Source organism: Oryctolagus cuniculus, chromosome X (genome assembly GCF_051225735.1).
Source record: "Oryctolagus cuniculus isolate XC-2025 breed Fujian yellow rabbit chromosome X, ASM5122573v1, whole genome shotgun sequence".
NCBI lineage: Eukaryota > Metazoa > Chordata > Mammalia > Lagomorpha > Leporidae > Oryctolagus > Oryctolagus cuniculus.
Window position 1 is genome coordinate 50,238,895 of NC_142888.1, and position 13,832 is coordinate 50,252,726.

A 13,832-nucleotide genomic window follows, 5' to 3' on the forward strand; every position below is an offset into this window, starting at 1 on the left:
GACAGACAAATGGGTTGTTTCTACTTTTGGCCATTGCAAATAATGCTGATATGAATGATAGTATACAAGTGTTTCATGGATAAATGCTTTCAGTTCTCTGGAGTTTACACCTAAGAGCAGAATTACTGGGACATATGGTAACTCTATATTTAACTCATTGAGGAACTGACAGGCTGCTTTCCAAAGCAGCTGTACCATTTTACATACTCACCAGCATTATAGGATAGTTACAATTTCTACACATCCTTGCCAATATATGCTATTATATGTCATTTTTATTAAAGCCATCCTAGTGAGCGTGAAATTGTTCCTCATAGTGATTTGGATTTGCATTTCCCTGACAAGTGATTACACTGACCATCTTTTCAAATGCTTGAAGATTTTTCCCATCAATTCTTGATGATATTAAAGTCTGACAGTGTCTAAGAGGTCTGTAAAAACTTTGAGGTCCCTTTTGACATTAATGATTCTACAAAATTAAAGCCAGAGAGGAATATCACTTGCAGAACTGCACCTGCTTACATCTTCCTGTTCTATGTGACTGTGGTCTGTAAGTCGACATAGCCTAACTTCTACTGTATAAGGTCTAATCTCATTCCTTCTTGATTTTAACTTCTTTTTTAAAAATTTAATGTAAAATTTAGAATTGACATTACTATTGTTTCGCTAAATAAATAAGCAGTTCCATGGTCTAAGTTGATCAGTACGATGGCAAATATTATGCCCTTGGAATATGAATGTATTCACACAAATATGTGTTAATGGGAACCACAGACACATGTCAGTCTTTAGAGAAAGGAAAATCAATTCTTCTGTACCTGTCATGATCCATCAGCAGTTTAACAGCGTTCAGAGAGAGGTCTAAAGACATGTCAAAAGATTGCATTTCCTTGAGAGCTAACAAAGTAGAATATGAAATAATCATATTAGTCTTATTTTTAAGGAAGCTTAGCTAATTTCAACAATTTTCCTCTATTCAATATCTACTAGTAAATGTTTGTCATATACCATGTTTTGCTTAACAATTTATCAAAATCTTTTTTTGTAAAGTATTAATATCCAATGCTAGAGAGAAGGTACTGACACAGATACTTTTAAATGGATGGCAAAGTAACCTGGTATAATCCTTCTGGAAGGCAATTTGGTAACACTTATATGCTAAAAACACTTGGGTTAAGAGCTTGAGATAAGTCAGACAAACCTTAACTTGAAACCCCCTCCCACCTGTATGGCGACAGTCTAGTTACTTAATTTTTCTACACCTTAGTTAATACCAATCTCTCAGGGTTATTGAGAAGATTACATGAGATAACAAAGGGAAGTTACATAACAAAGAACCTAACACTAAGTATGTAATAAATTGTTATTACTCCCCTTTACTTCAGAAATTGTACTTCTAAAAAGTTATTTGAAATAAATACAGGAATAAAAATATTCAAAGCAGTATACGATTACAATGATAGAAAGAAAATACACTCTGAACGTCCATCAATGAGGTAGACATAAACCATTAATGTGAACATTAAAACTGTTGACTATTAAGTCACATGGAAAAATGAATATGCACTAATATGAAGTGAAAAATTAGAATACAAGGTTATATTTATCATATGGTCACAATTCTGTGAAACAAGCAAAATAAGCTAAAGAAAAAACACTGAAAACAAATAATTAAATTGCTAAAAGTGACAGTGTTTATAATCAATTATTTATTCAACCAAAATTTAATGGGAGTATTCTCTGTGCTAGCCACTGTGCTTAGTGCTGGGAGCCCAGCAGTGAACAAGACACACAAAACTTGCTGCCAAGGCTCTTATATTCTAGTGGATGGTAGGACTGTGGGTAATTTTTTATTATTTTCCCAATATTTATTTAATGAATATGTGTTACTCTCTTAAAATTTCCATTTTTTATACTACAAAAAATACTAGTGAAATTCTTATCCCAGCAATTAGGTTGACCATTCGAAGAGAAAAATACTTTCACAAGAAATGAACAGAATATAAAAATACAAATTTCATACACTCTCTCAATACAAAAAAGTAAACATCAATTTTATTATTTTTAAATATAAAAAACTTGGACTCAGGGAAGTCTTATAATTTGCAACCAAACAATGACTGACATTGCAAATTTGTTACTCTGAACATCAGAAGTATCTACATTGAGTTAAGTAAAAATAATCTGGAAATAAAAATAACTTCAATTTCACCTCTGTTTCTTACTTACCTACATTTGGATAAACAGTGTAATGGGAAACTCCAGTTCAACTCCAAAGTTGGTGACTTCAGTAATCTCTCTGGTCTCTCCAGATTGTATTAGTTTGAGTAAAACTTTTCCCTTAATTGGTTAAGTGAGTTGATATATTTCACTAATGAAAATAGTGGACTAGTTTTCCTGATTCGTAACAGTTTTCAATTTGTGTGTGCTGGGGTGATACTGTACCTAGACATGCAGACTCTACGAATCTGAGCTTCTAAGGTCCCTTAAATGATTGGCAAAAATTTTAGAGGTCCCAGAAATATTCAGCAAAACTGAATTATCACTAGCTTAGGTTTACTGCAAATTTTATTATTGTCCTAATTATCATAAATTTGTTTTTATTTATTGGATAATCAGTAATTTACTAACATAATTGTATATACTACAAATAATAAAGCTCTTATGGATTACTAACATACTTAAGCATGTGCATATTAAAATAAGTTAGAGAAAATAATTTTTATGACTAAATAAAGTTGAAATATGTTAAGGGTCAATGTGTATATAGACTTCTGCCTCACTCAATGCATCTATATAATAGTAATAGTGATAAAGGTATAGCAGTAGTAGTAATAATAATAATAACTATAATAGTAGGTAATACATATTGCACACAATGCACCAGGATACTAAATGTTTTATGTACATTTTCTCTTAAGATTCTTAAAACAACATGATGAGGTAGATATTACCAATATTATCTCTTTTTTAAAGATGAAGAAACTGAAGCACAGAAAAGAAACTTGCCCAGTGACCCAAAGATATATATGTGTATGTTTGTCTTATGCCATGTACATTCTAGTCCCTTGAGAATTACAGAAAACAAATAACAATGTTTATACAAGTAATTACAAAAAGTAAAGCATTATAAAGCATTACCTATCCTATCAATAGGTATGCTTTCCTCATGGGGGTAGATAACTGCAGAAGGGCTGGGCAGTTGCAATTTCCCACTGGACTAAAATAAAATTGATTACTTTCATTCAGTTTTTTTACTACTCTTTAAATTTGCTACTGTTCTTTCTCTTCTCTCTTTATTCCTGGCTAGCAATCTTTTCCCATTCCTATGTGATCAGTTTCCTTCTCTGCCATTATCAAATTATACTACAAAAGATCTTATATTCAACGAATTGGTGGTAACATGTCAACATTGTATGCTCTTCACAAAGAAAGATGATACCTTCAAGGAGTTCTTCATTAGCTGTTTCGCCTTTCAAGAGGATTTTCAACTTTAAGTAAAGCCCAGTTGTACTTAAATGCTCCTATTTCAAACAAAGAAATCACAATGATATTATAACTGTGGAATGTAAAAGACAATTTTCAAGTGATTGCCTGTTTTATTCAACCACTGCAGGATGACTCATGATCAAAGGAGATCAAAATTATAAAAGATCATATAATAACATCCGGTCTATCCCTGAGGATGTTTTCTAATGTACTCTTTCTAAATGAAATAATATGAGGTAAACAGCTTGCCAACATTTCTATTGAGTTACAAATACTTAATGGCAAGGTCAGTACTTAAATTGCGTGAATCTGAGGCCATATTCTTGGTAAGCGAAACTCCAAATATCATTAGATCTGTTTTCTTTTGAGATGCAATAACTAAAGGTCCTGTGTAAATAGAACGAGATAGAAGGGAACTCTCTTTTCTATAGGATCTGCCTGTCATGTCAACCACTAATAACAATGTACTCTAAATGATGTTTCCAAGTCACTGTCAGTTGGCCCTTCCTTGAGCCATCTATGATCTCTCCTCTGGTTCCTCTTTGGCCTTACAGGGTAGGACACATCTTTAAACAGCTGGTTAACATTAAAATTGCACTCTAGGTCCACAGACCAGAACTTTTCTCTCTACAAACCCAATTAGTCTCTGCATGAACAAATAATTATAGCTATTCATGTGTGAGTTAGAAAAAGTAACCACTAGTATTAAAAGGCTTTGTAAATATAGGTGACACCAATACAAAGAATAAACTAAGGTCACCAATTTTAATTTATTGCATTGCCACGTTTCCCACAGGGACAATGGAATATGGATCAGGTACAATTCTCATTTACCTTCAGAGATGTACAGATCTTCCAGATCTTGGCAGTGTCTGTTTTCCTTAAGTCTGAGATACCCACACAAGTTAACATTCTGTTTTTATCTTTGATTTAATTACTTAACAGCTTCAGAAAATGGATACTTTCCATTATATTATCAGATCATCACTTCTATCAAAATTTGCCCTGTATTATGCACATTTTTTAAAGATTTATTTATTTATTTAGATAATCAGTCACACCTGAAACCTGCATTTATCACCTAAGTGTTTTATTGTACCCTTGTAATCAATAATTAAGAACCTTATTGGGAACTCTTTGTAACCTTAAAAGCCTTTTTGATATGTAAATCTTTTGTGCTCCTTTTTGTGAACAACTGGTCATGTTTAAATACTACTGGATTTGTTCAATAAATGAGCCTTGATCAGGAAAAAAAAGATTTATTTATTTATTTGAAAGGCAGAGTTACAGAGAGGCAGAGAGAGAGAGAGAGAGAGAGATCCTCCATCCACTGGTTCACTCCCCAGATGGTCTCAACGGCTGGAGCTGTGCTGATCTGAAGCCAGGAGCTTCCTCCAGGTCTCCCACGTGGGTGCAGGGGACCAAGGGCCTGGCCATCTATTGCTTTCCCAGGCCATAGCAGAGAACTGGATTGGAAGTGGAGCAGCTAGGACTTGAACCGGTGCCCATATGGGATGCATGCACTGCACACAGCAGATTTACCTGCTATGCCACAGTGCCAGCCCTTATGTATTATTGCATCTTGAAGTTACACTTTCAGAAGTCATGAATGATTGCCTGTTTTTTTTTTCAGATTTATGTATTTATTTAAAAGTCAGAGTTACATAGAGAAGGAGAGGCAGAGACACACACACAGAGAGAGAGAGAGAGAGAGAGGTCTTCCATCTGTTGGTTCACTCCCCAGTTGGCCACAACAGCTGGAGCTGTGCCGATCCAAAGCAAGGAGCCAGGAGCTTCCTCCGGGCCTCCCACACAGGTGCAGGGGCCCAAGGACTTGGGCTATCTTCTACTGCTTTTCCAGGCCACAGCAGAGAGCTGGATCAGAAGTGGAACAGCCGGGACTTGAACTGGCACCCATATGGGATACCGGCACTGTAGGCAGTGGCTTTCACCACTAAAGCACAGCGCCAGCCCCATGATTGGCTGTTAAATTAATCAACTTTCTCCCTACCATCAATATCCTTGTCTTCTCTGTAATTTTTCTTTTTTCTTTTTTTTTTTTTTTTTTTTTTTTTTTTTTTTTTTTTTGATAGGCAGAGTTAAACAGTGAGCAAGAGAGACAGAGAAAAAGGTCTTCCTTTCGTTGTTTTAACCCCCAAATGGCCGCTACGGCCGGCGCGCTGCACTGATCCGAAGCCAGGAGCCAGGTGCTTCCTCCTGGTCTCTCATGCGGGTGCAGGGCCCAAGCATCCTCCACTGGCCAGGGCCATCCTCCACTGCACTTCCGGGCCACAGCAGAGAGCTGGACTGGAAGAGGAGCAACCGGGACTGAACCGGCGCCCCAACTGGGACTAGAACCCAGGGTGCTGGCGCCACAGGCAGAGGATTAGCCTAGTGAGCCGCGGCGCCGGCCTGTAATTTTTCTTGCTTTTATTTTTCAGTCTTCTTTAAATTTTTGTTTGCTTTTTTCCCTTTTTGCCAAATAGAGTTATTAAGGAACAATCTCCAGATACAACAAGTGTACAAGGTAAGTATTGTGAATTCTGCTTTGCAAAAGAGGACCCTGAAGCCCAGGTGGAGTGAAGTAATTTATCCATGGTTGCACAGTTGGTAAGTGGTGGAGCTGAGATTTGAATTCAGATCTCAATGACTCTCTCTCAAGCCGGCACCCATATGGGATGCCAGCACTGCAGATAGTGGACTTATCCGCTATCCCATAGCGCCAGCCCCATGCACGCATTTTTTAATGTAAAGTATATCATATAAATATACATACGTACAAGTATATAAAACATGTTAGTACACTGAGTAATTAAAAAAAAAGTTAAGAGACAGAACATTACCACCACCTTAGAAGCCACCAATGAACCTTTGCTCATTTTGCATCCTCCTCACTTCTCCACAGAGGTAAACACCACTCTGAATTTTGTGCAGTAATTCCTTTGCATTTTGTTATAGACTGTATAAGAGTACTTCAAAAAGTTTGTGAAAAAATAGAATTAAAAGATAAGTTCATTTTGGTGCAAAATAATTTTGAAATCCGTGCATATGAAAGGTCTTCAGAAAGTTCACAAAGTGGCAGGCATTTTATGTGTCCTATATTAGAGTGCCTGAGTTCAATACCCCCTTTTGGCTCCTGACTTCAGATTCCTGCTAATGTAGACTCTGGGAGGCAGGGATAATGGCTCAAGTGATTGAGTTCCTGTTACGCATGTGAGAGACTGAATTGTCCAGATCTTGGTTTCAGACAGCTATAGCCCCAGTCAATGTAATTGGATGGGAGCTCTCTCTCTCTCACTTTCTTTCTCTCTGCGTCTCAAATAAGTAACTTTTTAAATTAAATAAAGTATATGGGAGAATGTGCATAGGTTATATACAAATGCTATGCTATTTTCTATAAGAGAATTGAATATTCACAGATTTTAGTACACACTGGGGTCCAGGAATCAATCCCCTGTGGATACTGAGAGACGACTGCATTCATTATCTTGGTTATGATTATTATTTTTTCATAGGTATATACATTTGTCAAAATTCATCTGATTTTATACTTTAATATACACCATTCATTGTATATCAATTATACCTCACTAAAACTATTAAAGAACAAAGGCAGTATAAATCATAAATAAGTGAAAAAGCAGGAAGATACAAATTCAGAGAATAAATAAGTAAACAAATATTAAACAAAAGAAGAGAGAGCTCATGCTTACAGAATGCTGAGTGCTGAGAAAACTAGGCAATTGATAAAGGATTAATATCCAAAATCTATAAAGATCCCAAGAAACTCAACAGCAACAAAACAAACAATCCAGTTAAGAAATGGGCAAAGGACATGAATGGGCATTTTTCAAAGGATGAAATCCAAATGGCCAACAGACACATGAAAATATGCTCAGGATCATTAGCCATCAGGGAAATGCAAATAAAAACCACAATGAGGTTTCGCATCACCTCAGTTAGAATGGTTATCACACAGAAATCAAAAAACAGTAAGTGCTGGTGAGGATGTGAAGAAAAAGGTACCCTAATACACCGTTGGTGGGAATGTAAACTAGTACAACCATTATGGAAGATGGTATGGAGATTCTCCAGAAATCTGAAAATAGATCTACTATATGACCCAGCCATCTCACTTCTGGGAATTTACCCAGACTAAATGATAAAAGCATATGAACAAGTTATCTGTACTTCCATGTTTATCACAGCTCAATTCACAATAGTTAAGATGTGGAATCAACCCAGATGTCCATCAAGAAAACATGGTAAATATACACTATGGAATACTACTCAACCATAAAAAAATGAAATCCTGTCTTCTGCAACAAAATGGATGCAACTGAAAACCATTATTAGTGAAATAAGCCTGTCCCCAAAAGACAAATGCCATACGTTTTCCATGATTTGTGGTAACTTATATACAGAATACAAAAAAAGTAATGTATATGAGGGGGCCAGTGCTGTGGCACAGTGGGTTAAAGCCCTGGCCTGAAGCACTGGCATCCCATATGGGCACCGGTTCTAGTCCCAGCTGCTCCTCTTCTGATCCAGCTCTCTGCTATGGCCTGGGAAAGCAATAGAAGATGGCCCAAGTCCTTGGGCCCCTGCACCCATGTGGGAGACCTGGAAGAAGCTCCTGACTCCTGGCTTTGGATAGGCCCAGCTCTGACCGTTTGCAGCCATCTGGGAGTGAACCAGCGGATGGGAGACCTCTCTCTCTCTCTCTCTGTAACTCTCTTTCAAATAAATAAAACAACTCTTTAAAAAAAGTAATGTATATGAGTGAAATTGACATTTTGAGATTCCATTACTGTTTACAGCCACTGTCTGTACTCTTGAGGAACAGTGATTTTTCTTCTTACTACTTGCTGAATTCTTTATTTAGTGGATGGTTAAGTTTGTGATCATAAAATAAACTAAAAGTATGTCATTGTAAAAATTTTTATAAATAAGAAAGAAAGAGGAAAGGTGGAAGTGTGAGTGGGAAGGGTATCATTATACTTTTAAATCTGTAAATATGAAATATAAGAAATTTGTTCCTCTCACATAAATAAAAAATTTAAGAAGAAAAGGCTATTTTGGTAACTGTTATAATAAAGACTGGTTCAGGCAAGAATGGTACCCTACAGGGATATTTTAATGGAGAGCAAGATACATCCATGATCTGTAGGTCTCCCTACCAATTTTTTATTAGTTTAAGGGAAAAAATACTTAAGTATGCACTGAAGAAATCACACAACACCTCTGACTAGGTGCTCAATATCAACATTCCCAATGAGCAATACATGTTATCACGTACATTCAAAAAAGATGCCCTAAGAGTTCAGTACACTTACGTAGCATTCCAGCCAGGAATGCATAATTTTAAATCTAATCATGAGGTAACAACAGATTAACACCAAACAAAGAACTTTGGGTTAAAAAAAAAGTGGGGGCTCCCATATTTTTCCAAACTGTCAATTACACGAAAGACTGTGGAAATGTTCCAGATTACAGAAGACTGGAAAGACATGACAGGTTAAGTGCAATACCTGATACAAGACTAATACTTTATCAGCAAGAAGAAATGAAAGTTCGTCATTGTGGGGAATATATAGAGAGATATGGGGAGAGAGGAAAAAGACAGGAAGAAAGGGAGGGAGGGCAATAGAGAGCGAAGGAACAAGCTTTCAAAATATTAACAACAGATGAATCTGGTTAAAGTATATACAGGTGTTCTTTGAACTATTCTTATTCTTAACTTTTTGGAAAATTTGAAATTATTCCTCAAATAAACCTTTTAGAAGTGTATATTGAGATTGAGATTAAAATCATACTGCATCAATTTAAGCTATGTTAGTTAAGTAATTTAACTTTCAAATGTGATAGGTCATGAACAATTCAGGTGAGTGATCACTGCTATAAAACTGCAACTTCTGGGGGCTGGTGCTATGGCATAGCAGGTAAAAGCCTCAGCCTGTAGTGCCAGCATCCCATATGAGCGCCAGTTCAAGATCCGGCTGTTCCTCTTCTGATCCAGCTTATGGCCTGGGAAAGCAGTGGAAGATGGCCCAATTCCTTGAGCTCCTGCACCTGCATGGAAGACCTGGAAGATTCTCCTGGCTTCTGCCTTCGGGTTGGTGCAGCTCCAGCTCTTGCGGCCATTTGGGGACTAAACCAGCAGATGGAAGACCTCTTTCTCTCTGCCTCTCTTTAACTCTGCCTTTCAAATAAATAAATAAATCTTTTTTAAAAATTGCAACTTGGGGCCAGCATTGTGGCATAGCACATAAAGTCACTGCCTGCAGCGCCAGCATCCTATATGGGTACCGGTTCGCGTCCCTGCTGTTCCACTTCTGATCCAGCTCTCTGCTATGGCCTGAGAAAGCGGTAGAAGATGGACCAACTCCTTGGTCCCCTGCACCCACATGGGAGACTCGGAAGAAGCTCCTGGCTCCTAGCTCCGGATCAGCGCAGCTCTGGCCAATGCAGCCAATTGGGGAATAAACCAATGGATGGAAGAACTCTCTCTCTCTCTGCCTCTCCTTCTCTCTCTGTGTAACTCTGACTTTCAAATAAATAAATAAATCTTTTTTTAAAAAAATTGCACTTACGTATCCAGTAAACAAAAAGGAGAGGTTGGCAAGAAGCAATATTGCCAGTATGCTACTTCCTGAGTTGTCTCAGTTTCTGTTTGTTATTTGGATTTGCATATTAGTAAATGAAAGAATGCAATTTTCAAAAATGTTCCTGTCTATTAATATCTGCAATGTTTTAAAATTCTAAATGTTAGAGAATTTTCTTCAGCACTAAGTAACTTCATCCACATCACATAAATGTCAGGAAAATATAGTTGAAATAAATGCACTGTTGGGGAATTTAATACTCTGGTTAATTGAACTATCCATTTTCATGTTTCTCTTCTGATTGGAAGAAATTATTTCTAAAATATGTCAGTATATTTATTAAGTGAAACATATTGATCATAATTGAATCTCTTTTTAAAGGATCATCAGCCAGCTGGTCTTCCTTATTAAGAAGTCCAAGTATATGCATGTTTATATGTAATTTATGAGCATGAGCTGAAAGTGAACCACTAAAGTTGCTTTATAAATTAAATCCTATTATCTGTGTATTTTTTTTATCACCATTACATCTTTATCCTAAAAGCTCGCAGTGGAAAGAATCTATTCTGTCTTGTACTAAAGAAAAGTTTCTCAAATTATCTCTGGTATTCAAGAGGAATACTTGTTTTAGTCTATTCAGGGTGCTATTAGCAAAATATAAACTGAGTGGCTTATATACAACAGAAATTTATTATCCACAGTACTGGAGGCCAAGAACTCCAAGGTTATGCAGCAGCAGATTCAGTGTCTGATGAGAGCCTGCTTCCTCATAAACAGTATCTGGTGGAGTGGGTGACTAAGCGCTCTTGGACCTTTTTGATAAGGGCATTAATATCACCCAAAGGGGTTCGACCTCATGAACTAATCTCCCAAAATTGTCATCTCCTAATACCATCATACTGGGGAGTGGCATTTCAACATATGAGTTTTAAGGGTACACATTCTGACTATAGCAATATTTCATTTTTCCTTTCTGTGTTGGAGATGATACTGTAACAACCTGTTAGAAAAAGAGAAATATTGAAGCTAGCATCTAAATTGGGTATCAAGATGTGAATCAAAACTTAAAAAAAGAGGGTAGAACAAGATGGCATCTCAGTAAGATGCTGCATTGTACATCACCTCAGAGACACCAACTGGAATGGCTATTCACACTCCAAGTCACCTACACAAGAGCTACAAAAGCAGGTTAGAGACCACAGTACCTGGTTTTAGTGTAATAATAGTAAGAGTTGCACTGAAGAAAACAAGAAGAAAAAAGTTGCCCACGTTACTATTCCCCCAGCTCCAAGTAGCCCACCTTGGAGAGAGCTGCCTCCTACTTGTGGGAGGGAGATGGAATTGAATCACATTGTGATAAAATTCAGAATTGTATAGAGCCCCATGGACCCTTGCTCCAGATCCATATCTGCAGACTATTTGGAGTGTCCATAGCCAGGTGGCTTCCACTTCCTCTCTCCCAACCTCCAGCAGAAAGTAGAACAAGACTCTAGCTTCTCGGGATACACAGCAGACTCATAGGATGGCAAATGCCCTAAACAGCACTCTGGCCTCAGAATTAGCACTTAAAGCATTCAGAACTGGCTAAAAAGCCTATGAGAGTTTCTCAAGCATGGAAAGCCAAGACACTGTGGCCAAAAAATGACCTAAATGAAAGATCTCTGTGAGTGAGATCCCAGCGGAAAGAACAGGCCATCAAAGAAGGAAGTACCTTTCTCTGAAAGGAGGAGAGAACTTCTACTTTGACTATGGCCTTGTCTAAATAAGGTCGGAATTGGCGAATTCAAGAGGCTTTCCATAGCCTTGGCAGCTCAAGACAAGAGCCTCGGGTGATCACTGACGTCATAAATAAGAGTGTCAATTGTTAAATCAACAACGGGAGTCACTGTGCACTCACTCCCCATGTAGGACCTCTGTCCTTCATGTGTTGTACTATGTGAATTAACAATATAACTAGTGCTCAAACAGTACTTTATACTTTGTGTTTCTGTGTGGGTGCAAACTGTTGAAATCTTTACTTAGTATAGAGTTGATCTTCTGTATATAAAGATAATTATAAATAAATCTTTATGAAGAATGGGGTGGGAGAGGGAGTAGGAAATGGGATGGTTTGCGGATGGGAGGGTAGTTATGGGGGGAAGAACTGCTATAATCCAAAAGTTGTACTTTTGAAATTTATATTTAATAAATAAAAGTTTTAAAAAAAGACTCTCGCTTTTGTGGAGCATGGCAGGGGAGGGAGCTTAGGACCTTGCCTTAGAGCTCAGAGCCCAGCCTGCTGCTGAAAGACTCCTGCCTGATAAAGACAAACAGTCTCTACCCTCCAGTCATGCTTACAGACTGTCTCTGGACTTGTCCCAGTATCCAGCAGAGACTTGCCTTCTGATGGGACAGACTCATTCCAGCATGTGCCATTATAAGCCTCAAGCGGGTCTGAGAATGAGACCTAGGCATGTCCCAGCCTAGTACCAGTCCGGGAAACCAAAAGGATGTCTTTATCACCCTCTCACAACCTTGGAAAGATGGCAAGAATCCACAAGGCTATGTCTTAGAACTAATGCTGAACTAGTGAAGCCCAACACTAGGTAGAATCTAACAGGCCTCATCCACACTTTGTGGACAAAGTATCTAGAATTATCCCCAATATCAGGCCTGTGCCCTGGTGGAATGGACCTGTTTCCACATATATCACCACCAACTTCATGTGGGCCTGGTGTGTATCCCCAGGACTGCATGGGACCTGATGACTATGAAACCCAGGTGTGAACCACCTACTGCCTACCAGGGCAACTGTACACACTGCCTCTATCACCCCTCCTACAACCTTGGGCAGACAGCAAGGAACCACATGATTGTTTTAGGACTCAGCGCCAGGCTGATAAAACGCAACATTGAGCAGGCACTAATGGTACCTCGGGATGGAGGGAACTGCTTCAGTGCCAAGTAGAGTTCCGTGGCTCCAGCTGATCAGTCTTATACACCAGCTGGCATCACCAATGGCAGGTAGGAGTTGCATCAGGCAGTAAGTCCACTTCAGCAGTAGATAGACCATAAAAGGGTGTGTTTTGGACATACCCCCAGGCTGCACTGGTCTCAGTAGGCAGTGGGCTCTGGGTGTAATCTAGCATTGTAGCATTGGTAGCCATGGGACTAGGTTACCTCAGCCACAGGAAGAGGCTTATATCGAGTGATCTCCCCTTCTTGGACAACAGCCCAGTTCATTATGAACAACATAACAACTGTTGATCAAAAGCAAATTTGAGCTCAGGGAGTCCTCTGAGACTGAAGTAGACTAGATGGTACACTGAAAGTGGACTTGAAGCATTCCTCAACTTAGGACACCATCCAGTGCTGAAGTGTCAGCAGCGTCCACAGGCTCAGAGAAAATAAGTAGATCGTTTATAAATTCTAATACCTCAGTGTGTAGATAACATTGTATACCAACAAGTGTCAAGAATTTCCAGGAATCAAGATCTCACCTTATGAACAAAATACAGTGTCAGAAACCCAACATCTATGAACTGAAATTTTCAACTATTCAAAGATTTAAAAAATATTCATTTTAAGGAAACTTGATAAATTTCAAAAGAACACAGAAATGATTTAATACTCTCACAGAGAAATATAACGGAGACATGGAAGTAATCTTGAAAAATCAAACAGAAAGCTTTCAATTGCAAAGTACACTAAACAAAATTTAAAACATCACAGAAAAGATCAATAACAGAAGAGAACAAA

The 13,832-nt window shown here is 38.0% G+C and overlaps 1 protein-coding gene across 1 annotated transcript in view; it reads right to left on the minus strand.

The window, feature by feature from the left end:
• TEX11 (testis expressed 11) overlaps positions 1 to 13,832 on the minus strand; it is a 295,156-nt gene that overhangs the window by 151,160 nt on the left and 130,164 nt on the right. The window contains exons 11-12 of the mRNA XM_017349668.4: positions 3,443 to 3,524; positions 819 to 897 (exon numbers count right to left, since the gene is read on the minus strand). Of these exons, the coding sequence (XP_017205157.3) occupies positions 819 to 897; positions 3,443 to 3,524 (161 nt within the window). The remainder of the gene's footprint in view (positions 1 to 818; positions 898 to 3,442; positions 3,525 to 13,832) is intronic.